This window comes from Lonchura striata, chromosome 2, assembly GCF_050655825.1.
Source record: "Lonchura striata isolate lonStrDom1 chromosome 2, ASM5065582v1, whole genome shotgun sequence".
Taxonomy (NCBI): Eukaryota; Metazoa; Chordata; class Aves; order Passeriformes; family Estrildidae; genus Lonchura; species Lonchura striata.
The window spans coordinates 53,857,529-53,881,165 of record NC_140704.1 but is presented as its reverse complement, the minus strand read 5'-3'; the positions used below and the strand labels follow the sequence as shown (position 1 = coordinate 53,881,165).

The 23,637-nt window shown below is 36.7% G+C and overlaps 1 protein-coding gene across 4 annotated transcripts in view; it reads left to right on the top strand.

Moving 5' to 3' along the window:
* The window catches only part of SUGCT (succinyl-CoA:glutarate-CoA transferase), a 392,399-nt gene that overhangs the window by 8,529 nt on the left and 360,233 nt on the right, over positions 1-23,637 (top strand). For all 4 annotated transcript variants that reach the window (XM_085570470.1, XM_031503930.3, XM_085570478.1 and 1 more), the window contains exons 4-6: positions 174-259; positions 1,063-1,113; positions 5,986-6,106. In XM_085570470.1, the coding sequence (XP_085426596.1) occupies positions 174-259; positions 1,063-1,113; positions 5,986-6,106 (258 nt within the window). The remainder of the gene's footprint in view (positions 1-173; positions 260-1,062; positions 1,114-5,985; positions 6,107-23,637) is intronic.

Sequence of the window (23,637 nt, the reverse complement as noted above, 5' to 3'; positions counted from 1 at the left end):
TTTTAGGTGCTTTTTTGGTATAAATATCCTAAAATAAATGTGCTAAACTAATATTTGTCCTGCCTGCTAGATGAAGCTTAGGTGACTTAAATGTGATATTGGAGAAAAGCTTTTTATTCTTATTTGTTGAGTGTGTCATATTTAGCACATATCTGTGATGGTATTTCTTTCAGGAGCTGGTGATGACACAAGAGCCTGGGGCCCACCTTTTCTTGGGACAGAAAGTGTTTATTTTCTCAGTGTCAATAGAAATAAAAAGGTAAATGGGGTGTGGAACTGAACATGGGCCTATGTTTTCTGTAATTATAACTGAATATATAACACTTCTTAGTTTTATTCCTAACATACATAATGGAGGGATACTTACATTGACCTAATGTTATGATTAATAAATCCATAAATTTTTAGAACAACGAAGATTACAAATAGGTTTGTTTTTACAAAAAGGTCTGTTTTTAGAACAACAAAGGTTACAAATCTCTGGTATCATGCTGTGGGCAGCTGAGGCAAAATGAAAAAGCAAGAGTGCTCCTGATGGTCTTCAGTTGCTGGTGCTAATTAACTGAAAATGAAACCTGCTGAAAGCGAGGGGTATTTTATTTGAGTGATCATTTTTTTCAGGTGCATCAGCTCAGTTGACCTGTGTTAGCTGGGAGGAAGAGTGCTGTGATGGGTGAGGGTGGCTAAATCTAGCTTTTGAAACTTACCATGAAGTTTCATGACATACCCGAATTGTTTATTGGCTTATTATCATTAAAACAAATGTTTCTGGTGTCCCCCTGTGTACTTGCAGTAGTGGGTTCTGTGTAAATATATAGTGAACAGGCTGCCCATCTGTCAGACTGGTTTTGGTGCTTGTCTGATTCACTAATGAGATATAGTTCAGTTTGTTTTTCTGAGAGATTTTTTTTTCAGGAGGACATGGGCTATGTGTTAAAATTTATTTATCTAAATTAGCCATAGTGTGCAATTTGACTGTTGATTATGTTTAGAATGGGCTGATAATCCCTTTCACGTAATTTTTCCACATAAATTACTGTTGTATTTATTTTTAATCCCTAGAGTATAGCCATCAACATGAAGGATTCAAAAGGAGTAAAGCTAATCAAAGAGGTAGGTCTTAATAGCATGCAAGATGTTCTTATTTTGTATTGTTGTGATCCTAAGTGATTCATAAGTTACACTAAATAATAAGGATTAAACTCTGCATTTCAAATATGAATTTGATAATTTAAAAAATCCATGTATGCAGTAAAATTTGTAAATTACAGTATATACTCCTGTACTCTGTGCTTTTGGACTTAATGTTCATTATAACTTGTAATTACTTTAGATTTAAATTTCCATGAAAATGTCATCAAAATCTTCAAATGAAATATTGTGAGGAAGTGGTCTAGTAGCCTATTCCTTTCCTGATGCTGCTGCTGTACTATTACTGATCTTGCTGTACTACTGCAGCAGAATGATTCAAGATGGGCTGATCAGTGAGCAGTTAGGGGGAGGTGCTGTGCTCCAGGAAATGCAGTTTTTGGATGTTACAGTGCTCAGTTGCTGTACATCTTCCTGAAAAACATTGTCCTGTAGGTGAAACTTGGTATTTGCTTCTTTTTCAGTATTTGCCTTCAACGTCTTTCTTTTAAGGTGATCCATTTCCATATTGAAAAATAATAAAAGCATCAAATATCACATTTTGTCAAACTTGAGTTTCGTCATCCCTTTATTTATTATTTATTGAGAAATGCAAGATCTGTGGCTTGCTAGTGCTGTGTTTTAAGCCCTGCAGTAGTAGCAGCTGACTTCTGTTACTGCTTGTTTCAGGATCAGTTCAAATCTCTTTTTCATAGTGACACTATGTGTCATGCAGTAGGTGGAATTTGTCTGGTAGTACTTTTTATTTGGAATACTGCATAAAATGGAAATACATTAAGTTTTCTGATGCTTTTGATTTGTTAGCTATGTAAAGGTACTTCATATGGAAATACTCTGCAGATTATAAGCCAAAGATTCTACAGTGCCTTCTCTTTTTGCAGAACAGAGACATTTATTGTTCATTTGCTATAGAGCTCTATGTTTAACTTCTAAAAAACTTGCAAGCAAAAATTTTAATTTGGAAAAATTTTGCACAGTATAACACAGGCATCTTTTTGGATAAACTAGTCATATTCTAATTAAGTGCTATAAAAAGTTTTCCTATTGTGGGAGAAGATTAATTTATTATTTGACATTTAGAAGTAGTGAAAGAGAAACTACTCAGAGTGTCCACTGATTCCACATGTGTGGGCTGAAGGTGTTTGAAGAGTTAGTTAAAGGCAGGTGGGCCTATGAGTCAAGATGATGTAGAGGGAAAAGTGGCATAATCTGTTAAATATTTACCACACTAGCTGTAAAAATGAGGAGGCTGTGTGTGACAAAGTAATTTCTTACATTTTATATTCTTTTTAAAATTTGCTTTTATAACCACTATAACTGTCTGTTCCATAAATCAATGCCATCCCTGTGATACAGCAACATTGAAAACTGATGAAGTTCTGTTTGTTATGCTACTTGTGGAGTTGCTCATCCTTCTGCTTGATTTTGAATGATATATTTTGAAAGCATTTGGTGCAGACGTCTTGACATTCCATTATTAATCTCAGATGAAACTTCTGTTTGGAGTTTTGTCAAAAAGTATGTGTAAAGGGAAGTTATTTATAATAGGCTTTTGTTTTCAGTTGTCTTCTGCTATATACAGAGGTGTATAAATTGGGCATTGTTCAGCATTGTATTTGTTACTGTGACAAGTGTCCATGTCTTTAAAGTAGCTGATGAAATGTATTAATTGAAGTTTGTGACAACTGCTTAGTCATACATAAGTATCAGTTGTGTCACCAGTGTAAAAGCTACAAAGAGATTTAATAAGGTTCTAATTTATTTACCTTTATTAAGCAAGGTATGATGGTTAAAATAGATTTCATTTCCCTCATATATTTTGTATAGTTGGAAGAGGGCAATGGTCAATTTAGAATCATGTTAGAAAAACAGGAGTAGAGAGTCTTCAGGTATATGACAAAAACACAGACTTGACAATTAGTAATATCAAGAGAGCTGAAAAAAATCTATTAATCAGGAGTCCTGGCTGCTTGTCATCCTTTGACACAACACTATAAAATATTTTTTCAAGCATCTATTCTTTCATACAAAATTACTTGATTTCCACAAAATGATTCCTGTGACTTCTTTATTTCTTTCTATGTTACTTGTAGTCCTTTCTTCCCTTCTAGTGCTTCTGGCTGGCTGTTAATTTGCATTCCAAATATTTATCTGCCTTCCTGAATAAAAGTTATTTTTTCTCTTCAGTGATTGTATATGTGCCATTCCCATGCTCTGATATATTTTTGTAGTATGTCTTTAGAACCTTATTTATTGGTTATTTTCAGAAACTCATTTTAAGAAACTTTAAGAAACTTCTCTCCTGTGAATTATTTAGCCTTAACTAATGAACTTTTAAATTTTTTATTCATTAAGAACTTGGGACTTTAATTGGCTGGGAGCTGATGGCACTTCTTCTCTTCCACTATTTTTAGCTGAAAGGTCAATATGTCACGTGCAGTGCTCTCTTGCTTGATAAAGCAAGCTACTCACATATATATATATAGATGTATTTGTTTATATGCATGTGTTATGCAGATTCTTCTCTGTAGAGTTCTTGTAAAAAACAAAGCACACAAAACACAAATCCCAAAACAAACAACAAACCAAAAAAACACCAACCAAAACTTCCAAGAGGTATGCATGGTTTCCTTTATAAAGTTAGTAGCACCATTCTTTGCTATTCAACTTAATGACTACTTTGGCATGAGCTGTGCTGTTTGTTATTTCCTGAGGCATAGATGTTGAGCCTATCAGTGTCCTCTCTGGAACAGGTAGTACTCCAAGTCAGATCTGTGTTGTATTGCTTTGTTAGTAGGTGTTAAAATACAAATGATGTTTAGAGGACTTTTAGGGCACGGAGTATGAAATTTTAGTTGACAATGGACTTAAAACCCCATTGAGACTGAAAATCTCTGTGCATTTTAAGAACATAGTTTGTTTTGATGCCTTGAGAGGCTACCTAGAACAGAGGCTAGGCAGTGTTAAAGGAATAAAGTAGGTATTTATTAAAAAGACCTTCAAAGGCTACACCCTGGGCAGTACAAGAGCCCAGCTGTGGCTACAACCAAGATGGACAACAGGTCACACGTTTTCAGTTTTATACATTTTGGTGCATTGACATATTGGGGTTAATTGTCCAATTACAGCTTCAGGTTATGAAGTCCCATCCTTCCAGATTGCTCTCCTCAATTCGCTGTTTATACTTTTTGGGCCTGAAGCTGCAATGATGTCCTTGGTTCTCTGGCTGGAAAAGGATTGTTTTGTCTAACTAAACTGTGAAGAGAACTTGCTAACACATTATAATAAGTTCAGAGTTATATACTAATGCAGTTCAGAATCTGAAAAATATGAAAGCTAAAATTTAAGGCACCAGTTTGGATGTATCCAGTTTTCCACAATGGCAGAATTGTTGGTTCGGTGAGCATCAGAGCTACATGTAGACTGCCACCTTTATGCGTTAAAAACTATTTCCAGTGAAAACTTTAGATGCAAAGCTGGCACAGCACATGTACTGTGTCTTGAAAACTCCTTTCTCTGAGAGCCTATATCCTGCTAAACTGGCCCCAAGTCAATATGGTGCTTTTCATGTTACAATACTGTATGTCATGCTTTCTTCCTCAGTGGCTTGTGGCATCCAATCACTGTAATTTCCATAGATTATAAAATCACAGTGAAAGCAATACACAAGTTGTAACCAATTTAATCTCTTGTATCAACTAGGCTAAAGCTATAGCATTACCATTTTGTAAAGTATTTATGTGTGAACTGTGATGGATTTAAATAGAAAATAAAACCTCCTTAACTTGATCTTTCAAAAATGTATTGTGATTTCTGTTATGACATTAGTTTATAGGAGCTTGTTTAACACACTATATATCTAATTACACAGTGATATGGCAGCTTCAGAGACTGTGATTCCTTGATTGGCTGCAAATAGCATTGAGCAATTAATACACTAGTTATGCTTAAAAATGGGTGCACAAACATGTGTACCTGTCAGGGAACATTTCTTAAATTCCTGTGCACTCGCACATACCCCACACAATTTACCAGGCAGAAAGCTTACAAGTCCCTCAAGGCATACATCTGTCTTTTAACATGTAGTTCTCATGCTTCAGGAGTCAACTTGTGTTAGTCTTAGTGAAATTTGCATAGTTATATCTGCTTATAATTTTTATAAGAGAGGATGGAATTTAAAGCAAATCAAGGTTATATGTTAATCTCAACATCAATAGATTTTTGGACTGGGTCATTCATTTGAAAGCAATGAAAAAAGTCATGTTGCAGAACTTGACAGCACTATTGTATTTAATGTGACTTTATGATTTAATGTGATTTTAGTGTTGTTGGGCTACCTATTCTACTTCTACATATATGAAGTTGGATATATGGCCTTGTTATAGTAATTCTAGTCAATGACTTGAATATTAAAAATAATTTAAAAATTATTTATGTTATGAAGAAAACATGAATAATGGAGATATATCACTTTTCTTAAGAAAAAGGGGGTAGAAAGAATTTATGTGAAGATTGTCCTGTAAACTGTTGTTAAGCCTTAAGAAATTGATGTGATACTGTTCACATCAATTAATGTGATACTGTTTAACTCTATCACAGTTTTGTCTAATCACTCTAAGATTTTGACAGTCTTCTTTCTAGATATGCAGCATCTCTAATATATAGTTTGCAGAAATGCACAATCTGACAGACAAAATGTATCTCTATAGGCTTTTGTTTTATCAGGAAGACCAGAGCCATTTTGATTAGCAAGATTTTAAAATTAAATTGCATAGGAATTTATTCAACTTTTGGGAGCTAATTAACAGATTTTACTTGTCCTTTTCTTTCCTAAAGCTTGCAGCAGCATCTGATGTTTTTGTGGAAAACTTTGTCCCTGGGAAACTGGCTGAAATGGGTCTAGGTTATGAAGACATTGAAAAGATTGCTCCTCACATAGTGTACTGTTCAATAACAGGTATTTTATTTTCAGTTCTTTATGTTCATTATTTCCTTTATTTCAGTCAAAGTGTTATAAAAGTCACGTGGTGTGGGAACTCAAAATGTCTCTCAGACATTTTTAGAGGTTCCAGGCCTTGGTCAGAAGCATTCTAGACCCTGGCAGGCAGCTGAAAAACAGCTGTGATTTTGAGTTTGAGCCATGGAATGAATTACCAACTTTGGAGGTGGAACAAGCAGTCACAAAAGGTTAGATAGTATAGTATAAGTAATTACAAAGTAGGGGGGAAATTTTTTTAGTATTGTACAGGGGGGTTTTAGCACATGTGCAGGGGGGTTTTCACTTTGTACATGGGGGTCAGAAGTTCTAAGATGGAGGAAGGTGGGATGACCCTGTTCTTCCTTCTTCTTTTTCCTTGCCTCCATGACCTTGGTGATGTTGGCACTCACAGATTGGTTTAGAGTAGAAAAGCACTTTGTAATATAGGTAGTAGGTATTGGGGGAAGACTATAAACATGTAATACGTAATATATCATATAAAAGATAGCAGCAGCCCTGGGCAGGGGGAGAGACGAAGAAGACGGCAGATAGAGAGGATATCAGTGTGTGTGTGTGCCTCTACCCAGGCCGCTGATCAAATAGCCGCAGTCCAAGAACATAATCTGTTAGATAACTAGCAATAAATTGCCTCGAGACCGAACAGCAAAAGCCTGCGGAGTTTTTCTTTGGAAGCACGGGTTGGAGGAGGAATTTCACCACCTTATGAGACCCCAGAGCAAGGCTGGGGTTCTCACAACGTGGCTGTATAGAAGTGTGTTACTTTGATGTCAGTTAAGTTAAATAGAGAGTTTAAGTGAGTTCAAAAACGGGTATAGAAAATTTTTGAGGAAGCAGCCATGTCAACAGCTTAGTAGTTGTTCAGTGTCATTGCCATACCAACCTGACATGTTCCTATTGATTTAAAAGGAGCCAGGATGGGCTGGCCTCCTTGGATTTTGTTTAAACTAGCTGAAAACTGAGATGTCTTTTTTTTTTTTTCTTTTTACTCAGCAGTTTTACTGAATTAATTTACATATTATGTATTTTAAATCTGGTAATCTCAGTATTTTTTATTGCCCTGAAGTATCTCTCTCTTCAGAATTGTGCAGTTACCTGTTTATGGAAGCTTTATGTGACTTTTTTACAGTCTATTGTTTAATAACTGTAAGAGTAGCAGAGTTGTATGTACTTTATAAAAGCAGGGAAGAATGAAAAGGAAGTAGACCCACATATGCTGATATTCATATAAAAATATGAATATCAATATAAATGAATACAAATGAATATAAAATAATTTTAAGTTTGAAAAACTACTTAATAAACGTCAACCAAAACCACCCCCCAAAATCTTAATCAATCACTAAAATAAAAAGTCTAATACTAAAATGCAATTAAATAGCAGCAGAAGATACAGATATTTTTAGACTGTTTAAAAAATCATAGTTAACAATCTTTTCTCTTAGATTTCTGCAGAATAAATTAAGATTGGCTTTTTGGTTACTGGATACGATGTTATTTAATAGAAATCAAATAGCTTTTTAGTCTTTTGTGGTGTATTTATCATGTTTGTGTGGAAAATGTTTGAAAATATCAAGAGCAGAAAGACAATTATATTCAGGGCTTGCTGAGAATCTTTGTTTAAAGACCTATTTAGGTTGGTCAATGGCTAGTTATAACAATATTTTTCACATTTTCTTGTGCATATAGTCTTACAACTAGAATTTGTCAAGTGGATTTGCATTTTTTGTTCGCTTTTTAGTTTAGTTGTTGTACCCATAATGATGAAATGTAATTAAAATTACATCCAAACAATCTGTATGAGGTACAATACCCTCTCATTTTGTGTCAGATCCTCCAGTCTCTTAATTACCTTTGTAACTCTGTGCTTGCCTCATAAAGTCGATGTCTGCCTTTTACTGGGTAGCCCAGAGCTGGGCACAGGACTACAGCCATGGCCTCAACAGTGCTGAGAAGAGGGGGAAGGATCTTCCTCCTTGGCCTGCTTGACACTCTTCCCAGCACACAGAAAAATGCTGTTGTCCTCTGCTACAAGGATGCATACTTTTATGTGTTTTAAGTGCTCCCTCAACTGAGGGTAACTCATCTTTGCTGCAGACTTCTCCTCTGGGCTCAGGGACCTAAGATTCCTGAGAGCCATCTTTTTTTGGTAAATACTGAGGCAAAAAAGCACTAAGTGCATCCACCTTCATAGCCTTTATTTATTTTGCCATAAATCCATGTCCTCCCTAGTCTTCCTTCTGCTGCTGATTTGCTTGCAGAATCCTTTCATGTTGTCTTTTGTGACTTTTGCCAAATTCAACTCCAGGTCAGCCTTTGCTTTTCTAACCATATACTTCTATGATCAAACAGCACCTCTATACTTCTAGGTCACTTACTTCTGCTTTCACTGCTTGGAAGGCAAATTGAACAAAAATCACATAATCTTGCTGTTTAGAGTTTTGTGTAATGCTCTAACATAACTTACATCATAACTTATAGTTATGTTCTATAATGGAAAACACATAAGCTTTATCCATAGACTATGGCAACTTGAAGTTTAAAGTGTTTAGATGTAAGAGCTAAGTGATGTTTGTTAGGCATTCATAAAGCAACTTGAATTCTTAAATTATGGTTGTTTAAGTCTTGGATACTCAACAGGTAATAAGCAATGTCTATTTAAGGGTGATACATCTTTTAGGAATAAAGACATACACCCCAGTGCCCTTAAAAAAAAGAAAAAACAAAAACATAAATCCATTGAGTTAAGGCAGGAAATAGCAAAGCCTCAATCTAAAAATATTAAAAGATGCAACCAGACTAGGGCCAAATATGCATCTGTGACATGCAGGAAGGCACAGTCAGGCAGAAAACTGATTAAAGAATTCCTGATTGATTTCAAAAACCTCTGTGCCTCTGTGATGTGATTCTAGATATTACAATTTCCAAATATTTTGTGCTGTGGTTGACTTTGCTGCATTCAAATGTGCTTGGGGTTTTTTTGGGGGGTCTTTTCTGGGTTTTTTTAATTGCCTTTTTTTTTTTTTTCTTGTTTTTTTAGGTGTATATGTTGTATATGCAGGATAGCCAGGGGATCAGGCCCAGCCAGCCCAGTTTGTGAGGGGCAGGTCCTATTTGACCAACCTGATCTCCTTTTATGACCAGTGCCCACCTTGTGGATGGGGGAAAGGCTGTGGATGTTGCAACAGCAAGGCCTTTGATACTGTCTCCCACAGCATTCTCCTGGAATAGTTGGCAGCCCATGGCTTGGACTGGTGTAGGCTTTGCTGGGTGAAGAACTGGCTGGATGGCTGGGCCCAGAGCCCATAGTGGTGGTCAGTGGTACCACATCCAATTTGTGGCTGCTCATAAGTAGAGTTCCCCAGGCTTCAGTATTGGGGCCAGTCCTGTTTAATAAAGTTATTGATGTTGTGGACATGGAGATTGGGTGCACCCACAGTAAATTTGAGGACAACACCAAGTTAGGAGGTAGTGTTGGCCTGTTGGAGGGTAGAAATCTGTAGAGGGTTCTGGCCAGGCTGGATTGATGGTCTGAGGCCAATTAGGGCGAGGTTCAGTAAGGTGAAGTACCAGGTTCTTCACTTGGGTTGCAACTATTCCCTGCAGCACTACAAGCTGGGGCAAGAGCAGCTGGAAAACTTCCCAGCAGAAAGGCACCTGAGCATGCTGATTGACAGCAGCTGGACTTGAGCCAGCAGTGTGCCCAGGTAGTCAAGAAGGCCAATGGCATCCTGGCCTGTATCAGAAATAATGATTGTCCCTCTATACTCAGCAGTGGCTGGCTCAGCACCTGCTGGCATTTTGTGTTTGTGGTTACAGTAATAGTAGCCATTACCCTATTATGCATTAGGGTATTTGCTAGATCCTTTAAGTGGTTCAGATACTGGAGTGCTGCACTCTTTGTTATTGTATTTGTCCTGGTCTAGGGCAAATTTGGGAGAAAACCTCCAAAGGCATTCCTCTAGGAAGCAGATTCAAGCAGCCCCTCCTGCAAGTGGTTCAGGAAAAATTTCCTTGAAGAAAAGTGGAAAAAGTGTTCATTTAACAGGCAAAGCATTCACCAGCACAAAAAATGAACAATATTAAACAGTAAAACCTCTTGCCAATCTGAAGAGATGACAAACTCAGAAAGTCCCCTTCATGGGTTGCAGCTCAGCTCACCCAGTCTGTTATCAGTCCCTCTGGCACTGGAAGTGCCATAGCCCAGGTGGGCCACAGGTGTGAGCTGCTGGTGCTCTTCTGGGTGTTCAGTCCAGAGCAGGTTTAAACAGTCCCAAGAAAAAGAAAAACCACAGTCCAGGGAACTTCTGTGCCTCAGCTAGCTAAAAAGTAACTACAACCAAAGGAGAGCTCTGTCCTCCTGTCTGTCCGCAGACAGCACAGTCCAGGATGCAGGGGAGCAAGTGCAGTTTCTGATAACAAACTCCTTCTTCCCTCCCTGCTTTGCTCTCGGAACAAGTCTTAAAGGTGCAAGACTTATTATCCAGCATAAACAAAACAGATGATTGGGGATACAACCATCAAAAAAGTCACCCCGGGGCATAATGTTTTTGTGATTCCTTTTATATAGAATTATTGTTTTGTACTGCTTGATGTGAGCCAGATCAGGCTGAGCTGTCTTCAGAATATGTCAAATTGGTCCTGTGGCTGTGAATGGTTCATATATGCCATATGTAATATAACAACACTTGTATGTATTTCATTATTTCTCTTTCTGGTAAGTAAATAAACTATCATAGAGATGTTATCAGGTTATTTTTAATTTATTATTTACTTTACCCTCCTTGCTCTAGAGTATTACCATGAAATCTAATTATTCCAAGTTCTAGTAGTGTATGTTCCTTCTATCCTCCTTTTCTCATCAATTCTGATGGCCAACAAATAACAACACTAAAAAAAAGAGCCATGGCAAAAAGGTCTCCACTCTTTCCAGTCTTCATTTAAAAGAACAGAAGTTCTTGGTGTTTTAAGAAAGCAACTGTAATTTGTGGGTTTTTAAATGCAGAAAAACAAACCTGCTTCCTTTTTTGGTTTTGTCTTTAAAAACAGCTGAAACATTCTGTGAGAAATTTTGAAAGCATTCAAACTTCTCATTCTTATACAACTTAAAGTTCACAATTGAACTCCATTACATAAAATACTTTTTGTTAATGAAACATACATGGAGGTGACTGCTTCTGGTGAATTGTCACATATTTTAGCAGAAAAATAAAAAATAAAATCTAGGAGACATGTTTCTTAGAAATCAGAAAATATGCTACTTTATAACTTAAACAATATTGAGACATTTTTCTTTAATACTGGAATAATTTTTGTGTGGAGTTGCCTCTCTAAATTTTGGACAATTGAAAATAGTAAAATTATATACAGTGATAATAAAATGAAATATAGTGTGGTTTTTTCAGTAAGTCCAGGGCCATAGGTAGGTGTAAAGTTTAGACATAGGTATACCAGATGCTGTCTCTTTTATGGTACTTTGGAAGTTGTGATTTGCAAATTGGGTTTCTTATCCAAACAACTCTGATTTAATCTATACAGCTTTGCAGTCAGTGTTGCAGTGTTTTGAGGATATCCAGGACATTTCCCAATGTTCCTGCTGCTTTGAGTACACTTCAGCTCCAAACTGCCTGTTCTTACTCACCAGCTGGCTTTGCTTGGCTAGAACTAGTTTAAATGTAATATATTTTGATAGTTCTGTGGTTGAGATTGGTTTAAGTTCTGGAAAATTGGATGGTTAAAGAAAATCATGTACAGGTCACAAGGGAGTGAATGTTTCTATTATGGTCTGTGTGATGCTGTCACTTGGAAAGTCACAGTTTAATCCTGAACAGGAGAGGGCACTGTTTAAAAGGACAACATGGTTTCTGAATAATTTTTTTTTCTTAAAAGTCTCTGAAGGTAACATGTTTTCAAAGAATTTTACAGTTTGTTTATGAATGATGAAACATACTGCTCTCAGGTTCTCCACCCCAGCCTTTTGCTCGGCTAATCTATGTGAATTGTGATTTTTCTTCTTTTTGAAAAAATCTTGTTTCAGTATTTTTTGTAATTTTATTTCTTACTGTATAAATGTGATGCTTAGTTTTCTGCCTTTTAAGGAAATTTTACTCCTGTAAAGACTTATTAGTGTATTTAGGCATGAAAGAAATTGAATACAGAATTACAGAACCACAGAATAGGTAAGGTTGAAAGTGTATCCTATGGTCCAACCTCCTGGTTCAAACAGGGTCATCCTAGAGCACACAGCATAGGATTGTGTCCCATTGGCTCTTGAATATCTCCAGTGAGGGACACATAACAAGCTCTTCAGGCAATCTATTCCAGTGCTTGGTCACTTGGTGCATCTTCCAGTCCATCAGTCTCTGCCCATTGCTTCTTGTCCTATTCCTTGGCATCTCTAAGAAGAACCTGACTCTTGGCACGTACCCTCTTAGATATCAATACACATTAATCAGGTCTCCTATCAGTTCCTTTTTTTCAATGCTCAGCAAGCCCAGCTCTCGCAGCCTGTCCTTGTGAGGGATGTGTTGCAGTCCCTTATTCATCTCTGCTGACCTCCAATGGACTCACTCGAGGAGCTCCATGTCATTCTTTTGCTGAGGAGCCCAGAACTGGACACAGCACTCCAGATGTGGCCTCACCTGGGCTGAGTAGAGGGGCAGGATCACCTGCTGACCTGCTGGCAATGCTCTTCCAAATGCACCCGAGGAGAGCACCCAGTGCCTTGGCCTCACTGCTGGCTCATGGACAGCTTGGTGTCCACCAGGACCCACAGGTCCTTCTCCGCAGAGCTGCTTTCCAGCAGTTTGGCCCCCAGTCTGCACTGGTGCAGGGGTTATTCTTCCCCAGGCACAGGACTCTGCAATTGCCTTTGCTGAATTCCAGGCACTGCTTTCTGCCCATCTCTCAGTCTTCCAGTTCTTCTCTCCCATCTCTCTCAAGGTCCTTTTGAAGACCATTTTGAAGCCCTCTGTGTATCTGCCACTCCTCTGAGCTTTGTGTCACCAGTGAGTTTGCTGAGGAGGCATCTGCCCCTTCATCCAAGTCTCTGATGAACAAGTTAAATAATCCTGGGCCCAGCACTGAACCTTGGGGACACCACTTGTGACAGGCCTCCAGCTAGAGCCTGTGCCACTGATCATGACTCTTTGGGATCTCTCATTATACATAGCTATAATTGTAAAGACTGCCATGAAAACATACTTTGTTTCAACCAAAGTAACTATGAAGATAGGTTTTTGGAATTTATATTTTTATTAACTTGTTATTACTGTAACAGTTTATATTTCTTGGGAATTTGCACTCTCTACACCACAAAACTTAGTTTTAATTCTGAATTGACATACACTTTGACTACACTAAACTGATTTTTTTTTTTGACAAACAGTATGTTGCTAAAAAGGGAAAAATTAGGTTGAAAGAGTAATAAAAGTTTTATAGAAGTGTTGTAGGTGACCTGAGTTTTCTATGGGCATGAATCTGAAATTGTTGTATATGTAGCTTTTATTTAACGTATGCACAGTTGTAAAGATACATAAATGAACACATTCCAAAAAATTAAGTAAATCCTCTGTGTCTCTTTAGTGATTCTGGTTAATCTATGGGAAGTAAAATAGTTCTTCAGTCTACCCATTTACATAATGTTTAGTAACAACTTAAAAGAACAAGCATTTGGCATTTCCCAGTATCCTGTTTTGTACAGACAATTTGTAGTGGCTTTCCCTGGGAAGACAATGTTATAGTTTTGATGCATATGCTACTTTGTCTCTAGTATTTTCTCAACAGGAAAGAAAAGGCAACCACAATGTGTTTTGCTGGGCAAAGGCTAGCCAAAGTGTCCTTCAGATCCTCTAATTTGTGAACTAACTGTGGTAAAACGTGGAATTTCCTGGATTAGGTAGTTTTTAGATTCCCTCCTACCAAATGTTTCTGGCCCATAAAATTACACATAACTTTGTGTGGGTGTGCCTTCATGCCCACTCATTCCCCTGATTATTGATGTTTTTGTGGCTTCTATATTGTTTAAGTCTGGATATAGTTACCTGATAAAAATTGCCAAAAAAATGATAACTTCAGTTTAAAGAATTATTGAGCAAAATAGGTTCTTGATGGTGTAAATGATTTGTTGATGGCATGCTAGTTAAAAATCAGGTATTCATAATCTGACTCAGGCAATGGTTGTAGTTGTAACTAAATAATAGCAGCTATTTGAATGGTCTTGAGCATTAATCTGTTCAACAGTTTTTAAAATTTGTGACCCAAAGTTACTAAAAAAAGTTCTTTGGGTTTTCTTTTTTTGTAATTAAAAAAAAAAAATAAAAAGAAAACAAAACAACAACAAAAAAACCAACCCAAACAAAACCCCCCAAAAACCTAGGCACAACATCTGGCTGATTCAAACAGCCAATTCAAGCAGGATGATGTGCAGAATGAATTGGAAATTAGAAGAATTAACTGATAATTACAGTTATCACTGACTTTTAAGTATATTAAAAACAGCAAAAATTTGGAGAATCTATTAGTTAAGTGTCTGGTTTGACAAGGAAGTGAGTTTTCTCCAGAAGCTGGGGTCAAACCAACCAGTGGTCAGATTTGGATATTGACCAGTGAAGGCATTGGAGCACTGAAGGCTGGGCATGCCTCTGAGAACACAGGGGGTTAAAAGCAGAGAATTCCCAGGGAATGCTCTCTTTGGTTTGGTCAGTGAAGAACGGAGGAGAAGCCATGTGGCCTGCAGAAGGAGGCCAGGGGTGAAGGGATTGGAACCAGGTTGGCCCCTGCGCGTGGAAAGGTGGAGAAAATCTGAGATGGCTTCGTTCCGTGGGAGTTGGAGTTCTGGAGCCAAGATTTCAGCCATCCTGGAAGTCCAAGACTTTTAACCCCTTCCTGGACAATGAAAGCTTTGTGAAACATGAATCCTCCTTTATCTGAGAGAGAAGGTAGAAGGCCTGGGGCCTGAGATGTCAGAAGAAGATGGGATAAGAATCCTAGGTGGGAGGAAATGATGGAGCAGCTTTTGGCTGGACTTTTCTTGTATAGCCATAAACTCTCCTGCAAAAGAGACTGCATTTTTAGGGGGATGCAGTGGTTGGAGCCAAGAGAGTGACCTGTTGCAGTGATGCCAGGAGAGTGACAGGAGTGGAGTGAACAGAGAAAAGCTGAGGAGGGTGTGGTGATCCCCTCTGTCTTCAGGAAGAAGAAAACCTCAGTTCTCAAAACCCTTGGCCCCAGGGGAGGAGAAAATGGGGGGCACTGTTGTCCCAAAATGCGAAACTGTTGTTCTGGTCCTTGGCACAGCATCCTTAAAAGGAACCCTGTGAGCAGTCTTGGTCCATGCACAGTGGTGAGAGCATTGTACATGAAAGGAGGATGTCACACTGGCAGATTTTCTCCAGGCAGTGCCATGTGTGTAATGGAAACACAAAGAGGTTGCAACTGTGTTTCCTGGGGGATCTGTGGTGCAAGAGAGACTCCTCTCTCCCTGGATGGACTGAGTATTGATTATCTGAAAGGTGGTAACTTGATTGAGAGTCCAAGTTTTGTCTCACTGTGTTTTGTTGGAAATTGGGTGGGGGGAGGAGGAGGAATGATTCAGTGTGTGTCTTCTATTATAGTGGTAGGTTAATTAAGTTTTTTTCCTTTATTTCTAAGCTCAAGCCTGCTCTGCTCTGTTCCTCATCGCATCTCACAGCACTCATTTGGGGAAGGTGTATTTTCATGGGGGCACTGGCATTGCGCCAGTGTCAAACCATGACATTAAGGAATTTGGAAAGTGCAAAAATGAATATTGGTTTATTGTGATGCCAGTATTCAGTAAAACATATTCATGGAGTTTTTTCAATAAATGTATTGTTTTCTATTAATGGAAAATAATGCATTGTCTGATTTGTAAAAGAGGCGTTGTCAGAACAAACTGGGTATCATGCTTCCAGTAGTTCTTAATGTGTTTTAAGAATAAGGAGGGAGGTCTTGAACATCATACATCTCTTAAGTAAACACAAAAGTCACAAGTTTGCAAGCCTTGAGGTATGAGCTTCAGTGCTCACAATGATTGAATAAAGCATTTGGAGGGGAAAAAATATGAAGCTTCTACCTGAGCTTTATTTAATAAAAATAGAGCCTTCCAGCATTGGAAAAGAAAATTAAACTTCTCTAATCTGTTAATTTTTACATTATGCAGTTGGTATGCAGTTGGAAGATCTACCTTTTTTTTTTTTTTTTTTTTTTTGATAGCTTGAAGTTATCTGTGTGGGCAGTTAAGAGAAGTTTATCAGGGTCTAGAGATAAAATAGTCTGAGACCATTTTTTGACAAGTTAATTAGCAGATACACAAATTTTTTAAAGACAATGCAATTGGTTGTCTATATAAGGATAATAAAACTTGTGCTATATATTCTAACTGTAGTAAAGTTTTTTACATTTATGAGTAATTATTTCATAGAAAAGCTAGGAAATTATGATGTACAAGAAATAAAAAATCTTGGTTCAAGAGGATCAGAAGCAGTCTCATAGCTTACTATAGATACTTCATTACAGTGGAAGAAAATGTTTCAGAACTGATGTTGCTGGATTTATTTTTTTTTTATTATTTTTTTTTTTTGCCTAATATAGGTGATGGACTGCAATGTGGATAAGTCCAAAATTCTGATGCCATCATGTGCTACTGGGGGCTTGTGGGGTTTAGATTTGAGAGGCAGGAAGAAGCTGGAGGTGATTTACAGGTAGAAGGCATAATTTCCCTTACAGCCTTAAACTGTCCTTTAGAACATTTCCTGGGGCTCTGGCTAACTCAAGCGTCATGGAGGGCTGGCCTCTGCTCAGTTCTTGTTACTGAAGCCTAGAATTGGAACCCTTCCTATCAGTTTCTGTGTCAACACAGCACAGTCATGTGTGAAGTCCTAATGTAAAAGGTCCATTTTTAGTAGCCTGAGAGCTCTATGCAGCTCTGAAAGCCCACAAAGCTGGAAGGAGTCAATTTACACAGCAGGGTTAAAATTAAAGATTACATTGGCCAAATTGTTTACATAAATAAAAGAGGAAGGGTAGACGTAAAGATTGGAATAAATACAATGTACTGTGCTTAATCAAAAATAATCAATTTTAATATAGTATGGGGAGCACTGGGTTAGAAGAGGGTTCTTAGAAGACTTGGTTATAAAGATTGGGAATGATCAAAGTTGAACATGAGTCAGTGATGATATCATTAGATGAAGGACTGGTGTCCTACTGGATTGTATAAAGATGAATATGGCCTAAAGGACTGTTTCTCTACCCTGCTCCACATTGTTAAGGTTGGAAGGTGAAGTCCACTTCTGGGTATCACATTTAAAAAACTATGTGAAAAAGTAGAAGAGAGTTGAGAGAAGAACAATCTATAAGTAAAAAACATTGTGTATGAAAGGTAGCTTGGAACATCAAGTTTTTTCTTAAAAGAAATGCTGCTGTGATCAGAAGGAAGGACTGTGGTTGGCCATCTAACCATCTCTTACTAAAGTGTTCTGTACATTTGCACACAGCAGTTCTGAAGTGAAGATCCTGATAGTATGTGAAAGCATCAAAAACCTTTGCTTATTGCATAGAATTAGCTAAAATGCCACTTGGAATTGAAAGAATGAGTGTATTAAGAAAAGTAAATATAAAAAAAAAAATTTTTGGGAGATAGTAATTAAAATAAGGGTTCCGACCTGACAGTTGGAGAAGTGGATTGTCTCTGTTTTCAGAGATTTAAGTAACTGGGACTATGTGTGCAATGTACAAAATAAACTATATGGATATTGAATACTTTGGTGCCTTTCTGCACTGTACCAATATGCTGCATTGTAATTCTCAGTGTAAACTGCGTATTTGTGCAAATTGGTATCTGGTTCTTTCTGCAGTAAAGAACCAGCTTTATGGCATACAGGAGCTCTAAGAATTTTTTATACATCTCATATGTAATTACTCTAATCCCTGAGGTGGCCATCAATATATGATCAAATGGACTGAGTCTTTTTGGATTGTATTAATTCTAAATATGAATTTCTGAAAGAATTGGGAACAGTTTTAACTTATATAGCACAAGTGTTAAATATTGTAAAGACAACTTCACAAAGAAGTTAATTCTTGACTGAAAGTCTGCATGATGATAATTAAAGCCAAAGAGCCAATTCCCCTTATGCTTGCAGGCAGTAGGATAGTTTTTCAAGCTATTATTCCTTTCTTCCCACCTTCACCATGTGAACAAAGCCACTAAAGAAACTGATGAGAAAATTTAAATCTCTATTTGTATTATACAATGTTCACAAACAGAACTTGAAAAATTTAATATTTTTAAAAAACTTAATGTGGAAGAGGTAGTATTATCTCATAAGTTCAAGATATCTGATTCCTTTCTAAAGGAAAGACATCTAAACAGATTTGTGCCTTAGCCTGAAAAACTAATCCTATGCCATTTGAGTATTTGTGTCAATTTTTCCTTTTGGTTGAGCTAGAAAAGTTCTGTGTGAAGCAGCAAAATGATTCCTGGAAATTAATTAATGTGTGGAAATTAATTGGCTGAATGCATATATCCAAATACTACTTCAATGATGTCCAAAAAGAACTTTTCTCTAAAACTTAGGAAAAAAAAAAAAAGAAGTCTCTTGGTCCTGTGAATGAAGAAACAGTTCTACAGTTCTTGTTTCTAAGAAAGGAATCAATTGCCACAGCAGTGTATGGGTATATCAGTGATGACTTTAGGTGGTACATAGTTCTTCTGGGTAAATTCCCTGAGAGAACTACTTTGATCTGTTCATGTAGGTTCTTTCCTTTATGAAACGGAACTTTTGAGGCCAGTCAGAGTACATTTACATCATTTCATAGTGTTGTGTAGAAACAAAAACAAGAGCTCTCTCTAAATCATCATGGTAAATTTGACCTCAAGTATTATAGCTGCATTACTTTTGTGGCCAAACTGATTGAGCCATTTTTCATGGTGTAGCAATACGTAGTGTTGATTTGCTCACAGTACTTTTTTAGGATCAAAAGATAATTTGTGTACCTGCAAAACTTTAGGAAGGAAATTCTGGAAATAGATGTCCATTGATTTAAAGTGAGGCAGTACTATAGCTGATGCTTCTGAAAACAGCCCTTAAGTATCATGTTTTAAGGACTTAATTTTAGCAGTACATGTTTAGATAGTTTTGTGCCTCTCCTTTATTCTGTCCTGTAGATGGTAACCTGTGCAGTCCCAAACCACTCTGTGCTTGGCACGAGACCCATTCCAAAACAGTCTGATGCTGAAGAATTGGCCCTTTGTGGCCTGTATTTCTCCCGAGGGTAATGTACTCAGTATATACAATGTAAACTGCAATCCTAAACACATGAAATTTAATTTTTGTAAATGGTATATATATATATATATATATATATATATATAAATAATAAAGCAAATATTGTTATAGCCTTCCACATTTGATGGCTTTATTCAGAATTAAATGAGAAGGACAAATGGGAGCTTTTAATTTCTTAGCTCATGGTGCCAATTATTATTCTACAGAAACATGGCCACAAAACCAGGGTGTACTGTCTTATGGTGTATAAAAATTTTGATGCTAATTTCTGCTGCTTCTTTTTTTTGAAGATCTCCTAAATCTTTACAGTTGTTTTGTATCAAAGGTGATCCATCTGCAAGGAGGTGTTTACCTCATGCTTCTCTAGACAAAACCGAAAAGCATTAAATAGGTCTATTAGACCTAGGAATTTTCTCTTTACTGAAATTAGAAACTTATTTGGAGTGGTTTTTTTTTTAATAAAGAGTTGGTTTATTTTGTGTTGATATCTACTTTTACTGAAAAAAAGTCATAATGATTGTGATGAAGATTGGGAAACAATGACTTCACTGCTGATCAGACTTTCAAACAGATGACAGGACTACTTTGAATTACTTCTGCTTTTATTGTTCACATATTTTTCATATTTCTTTTTAAGAACCATGTGTTTTAGAATCTTGATTCTTAGGATTTGAATTTTTTGGGACTGTGTGTTAAAAGTATTGTAATGTTTTTCAAAATACTCTATTTTCTTTTTGGTTTAGTTTTTTTACTTATGATTACATAACTTTGAAGTGTCTGCCTAACTAAAATGCCTGAAATTTTACTCCTAAGCAGTTGATTTGGGAAATTTTTATTAACTTTAGCTCCTTAATCAGAAAGACTATCAGCTGTAAACTGTTGGAACCTGGATAGTAGTCCAGAATAGGCTTAGCCTCTTCATCTTGTCATCTATCTTTCTCTGTTTCTGGAGACAGAATATACATCTAGTGGGTCTTTTTGTCTCCATTTGTTTTCATATTTCCATGGTGCTCTATGATTAAACCTGTTTAAATATGCTTTTACAGCCCCTTTGGGCAACATGAGTTGCCAAGAGGTGGCATAGTAAAATGTGAACAAGCGAGATTTGACTGAGGTGTGTTGCAGAGCAATTAAGCTTGGTAGATCTTGATTGGAGGAGAAACAAAATTAACTTGAATTTGGAGCATTTATGCTTTTCTAATAGTGATGGCAATGTTTTGTAACTTGTACCATGCACAAAAAAATGTGTATTTAAATCCAGAGTGACTGAAATATAAGTTCTACAAAGCTGGATTTCTTGGGTGTTTTACCGAACTTCAAATATCTCCTTCTATAGGATTAACGTAGTTATGCTGTGTCAAGATGCAGAACCAAAGGTTAGTTTTCCTACTTAAAGCACATTCTTGTTGCTGGTGGGTTTATATACTGCTTACAAAATTAGCATAGGCCGAAACAAGTATGTTCAAAAGAGGATTCTATAAAATTCATCTGGTTGACAAACTTTTTGGAACTGAGAAAGAGGCTGTTTACTATACAACAGACTTCTGTCAGCACAGCTGTGCTGGACAGGATTGTGAAGAGGTGCTAACACTGACTGGTTTAGTTGTTTTGGCAGAAACCATTAGCAAATATGTTACTATATTGACAAAACTTTTCTTTTGCTGGTAAAATAGTTCTTCTTGGAGGCGTTTCTCTGTAAATGGTTTTGCATTCTAGTATGAAGTACAATTTGGTCTGGAAAACTGCATTTGCTCTGTATTTGCAGGGTTTTGCCAATACTTCAAAAATAATAAAGGGCTCTGGCATTGACACAGACCAAACTTTTGAAATGTATCAGTAACACAAGCAAGTATGAAAAGGGTAGAGACTGAGAGGTGGCAAATTGAAAAAGGGTTAGTGAGAAATATGTGGGAGCTGACAGAATCTCTTTTCTGTTTGTTGGATTGATATCCTAGCAGGACTCAGATCTGCTGCACATCTTCAGGAAGGTGGGCGTTTCAGCTGACTGACACTAAGTCTTCGACTTTTTGCTTCTTCTGTTATCAACACAGCATCAGCAGCTAGAGTGCATTAACTTTTATTTTTTTTCTGTAAATGATTGAGCTACCATTAAGCATCCTAGCAGGAGGGCTTAGCTGTTTTTTCCACTATTATTTTTTCAGTCACACATAGCCTGAATGTCCAAAATACTGTGAGTTTTGGAACAAGAAACTGTTGAAAATGAGCACTCTTCTGAAACACTGTGTTCCCATTCTTTGTTCAGTATGAAGCATATATAAAGTTTAACGAACCAGTCATAATTCTTCCTTGTTTAATATTAAGTATTGACTTTCAGCAGTGCATGAAAGTAATGTTTTTCTTATGCCTTCTCATCCTATTGCTTGTTCTTCCATCTAAGTAGCAGTATTTTGTGTAAAATCAAAAACTTCAGAATTTTGGACTCTGTCCTAATGAACAATACAATATCAAACAGAGAGCCTGTGAGTTGTAAGATTTAACACTGGGTTAGTTTACAGTGAATGAAAACAGATTAGATACTGAAAATCCTGGATATTTACAGCACAGTACAACTGTGAAGACACTGGTGGTTTAATGTTTGTTTTTCGGTAGCTATTATGCTTGGACTGGTGCCTAGCTAAGTTAACAGAAACAAAGCTGGAAGATTTTAGGCATCTTCAGAAGCCATACAGCAGGATTTTGTAAAGCAGTATTTATTGTGTTTGAGTTGTAATAGTCTAAAGAGAAGACTTTGATCATGAAAAGATCATGAAATAGTTTGTTTGTTATTAGTAAAAATTTCTCTACTTGTTTCCAAATTAGTTATTTTTCAGGGAATCTCCTGTCTAATAGCATTCTTATCTGCATTGTCTTGTTTTGTTAATCTTTTTTCCTTGCCTGGTGGACTTAGTTCATTAAGATTGCAGGAGTTTTCCTTTGGTTTGTTTCATTGTTTCAAATGGTGAGGTTTTGTGATTTCACCAAAGAAGCAAGTATAACTAATTAAAACGGTGAAAAGATCCAGTGTCTTTGTTGTGCCCTTTCACGGTATTGTCTGTGGGTGTTTTTTGATTTGTAGGAAGACTGTAAGTAGCTGCTGTTGACCTGAAAATGTTTTCCAAGTAAGCATATGGCTTTCATTACTTGTGTTTTTAGAATACTGTTATAAAATAAAACACTGTCAGTAGCTAGCAAACAGAAAAAAAAACTAGTCTTGGGTGTAGAAGACAAACTATTGAAAAATAGCCTGTTTTTTGTCATTTTTAGAAACCTAGATAGTGTCAGAATGTGGCATTTTTCCATGTACCTGATCATTAACAGCAGTTTGTAATCCAGTGTTTATGCCACCAGCTAAACCCATTGATCTGCACGTTGTCTTGTAGGGAAAACTTAGGAAGTAGCGAATGTTACTGTGAAGTAAGAATGTAATGAGAATAGGTCTGTGGATAACAGTCTTGTAGGTAAAAGCTCTTCTAAAGAGGAAAGGATAATCTGTTATATATAGGACAAGAAGTGACTATTCACATTTCTGCAAAAAAAGGATTCCTATTAAACATTTAGAAAACTTTCTAACAGAGAGGATGGCTTTCTTTTCCAGGATAGGGAAGTTGGGATAAGGATACCTAGTGTCATTGTGATTGTGTCTTACAGTGACCTGACCACCATTTCAAGAGGAAAATAGGAAGCTAAAATTTTGTAAACTCTCTTAAGAGACTACATCTTCCAAAATTATTTTATGAAACTGCAACTACAAGTTGCTTATTCATATAAAACTATGTTCTTTGTACAATAAGAAGGGGTGCTATATATCATGTGCCTGCTCAGAACATATATGACTGTTTATCAGTTTATTGTATTTCTGTAAAATTAAAATAATGATCTTAAAATTATGGGAATAATGGGAATATCTTAAAATATATGGGAACTAATTTATCAATAAATTTATTAATGAATTGAACTTCTTTTAAGATTCAAACTGAAAAGAGTAAATATCTTTATTTCTAGACCATGTATTTTACCATATATCCTCTGTTTTGTGTGTGTAGACTAAAAAGAAGTAAAAGCAGGCTTAAAAAATATCACTGAAGTTATTGAAAGTGTTTAAATGACAGCCTGGGATTCTAAGACTATGTTGCATTCCATATGACTTAATTCACTTTGGGAACTTTATAGATTTGTTTTTGA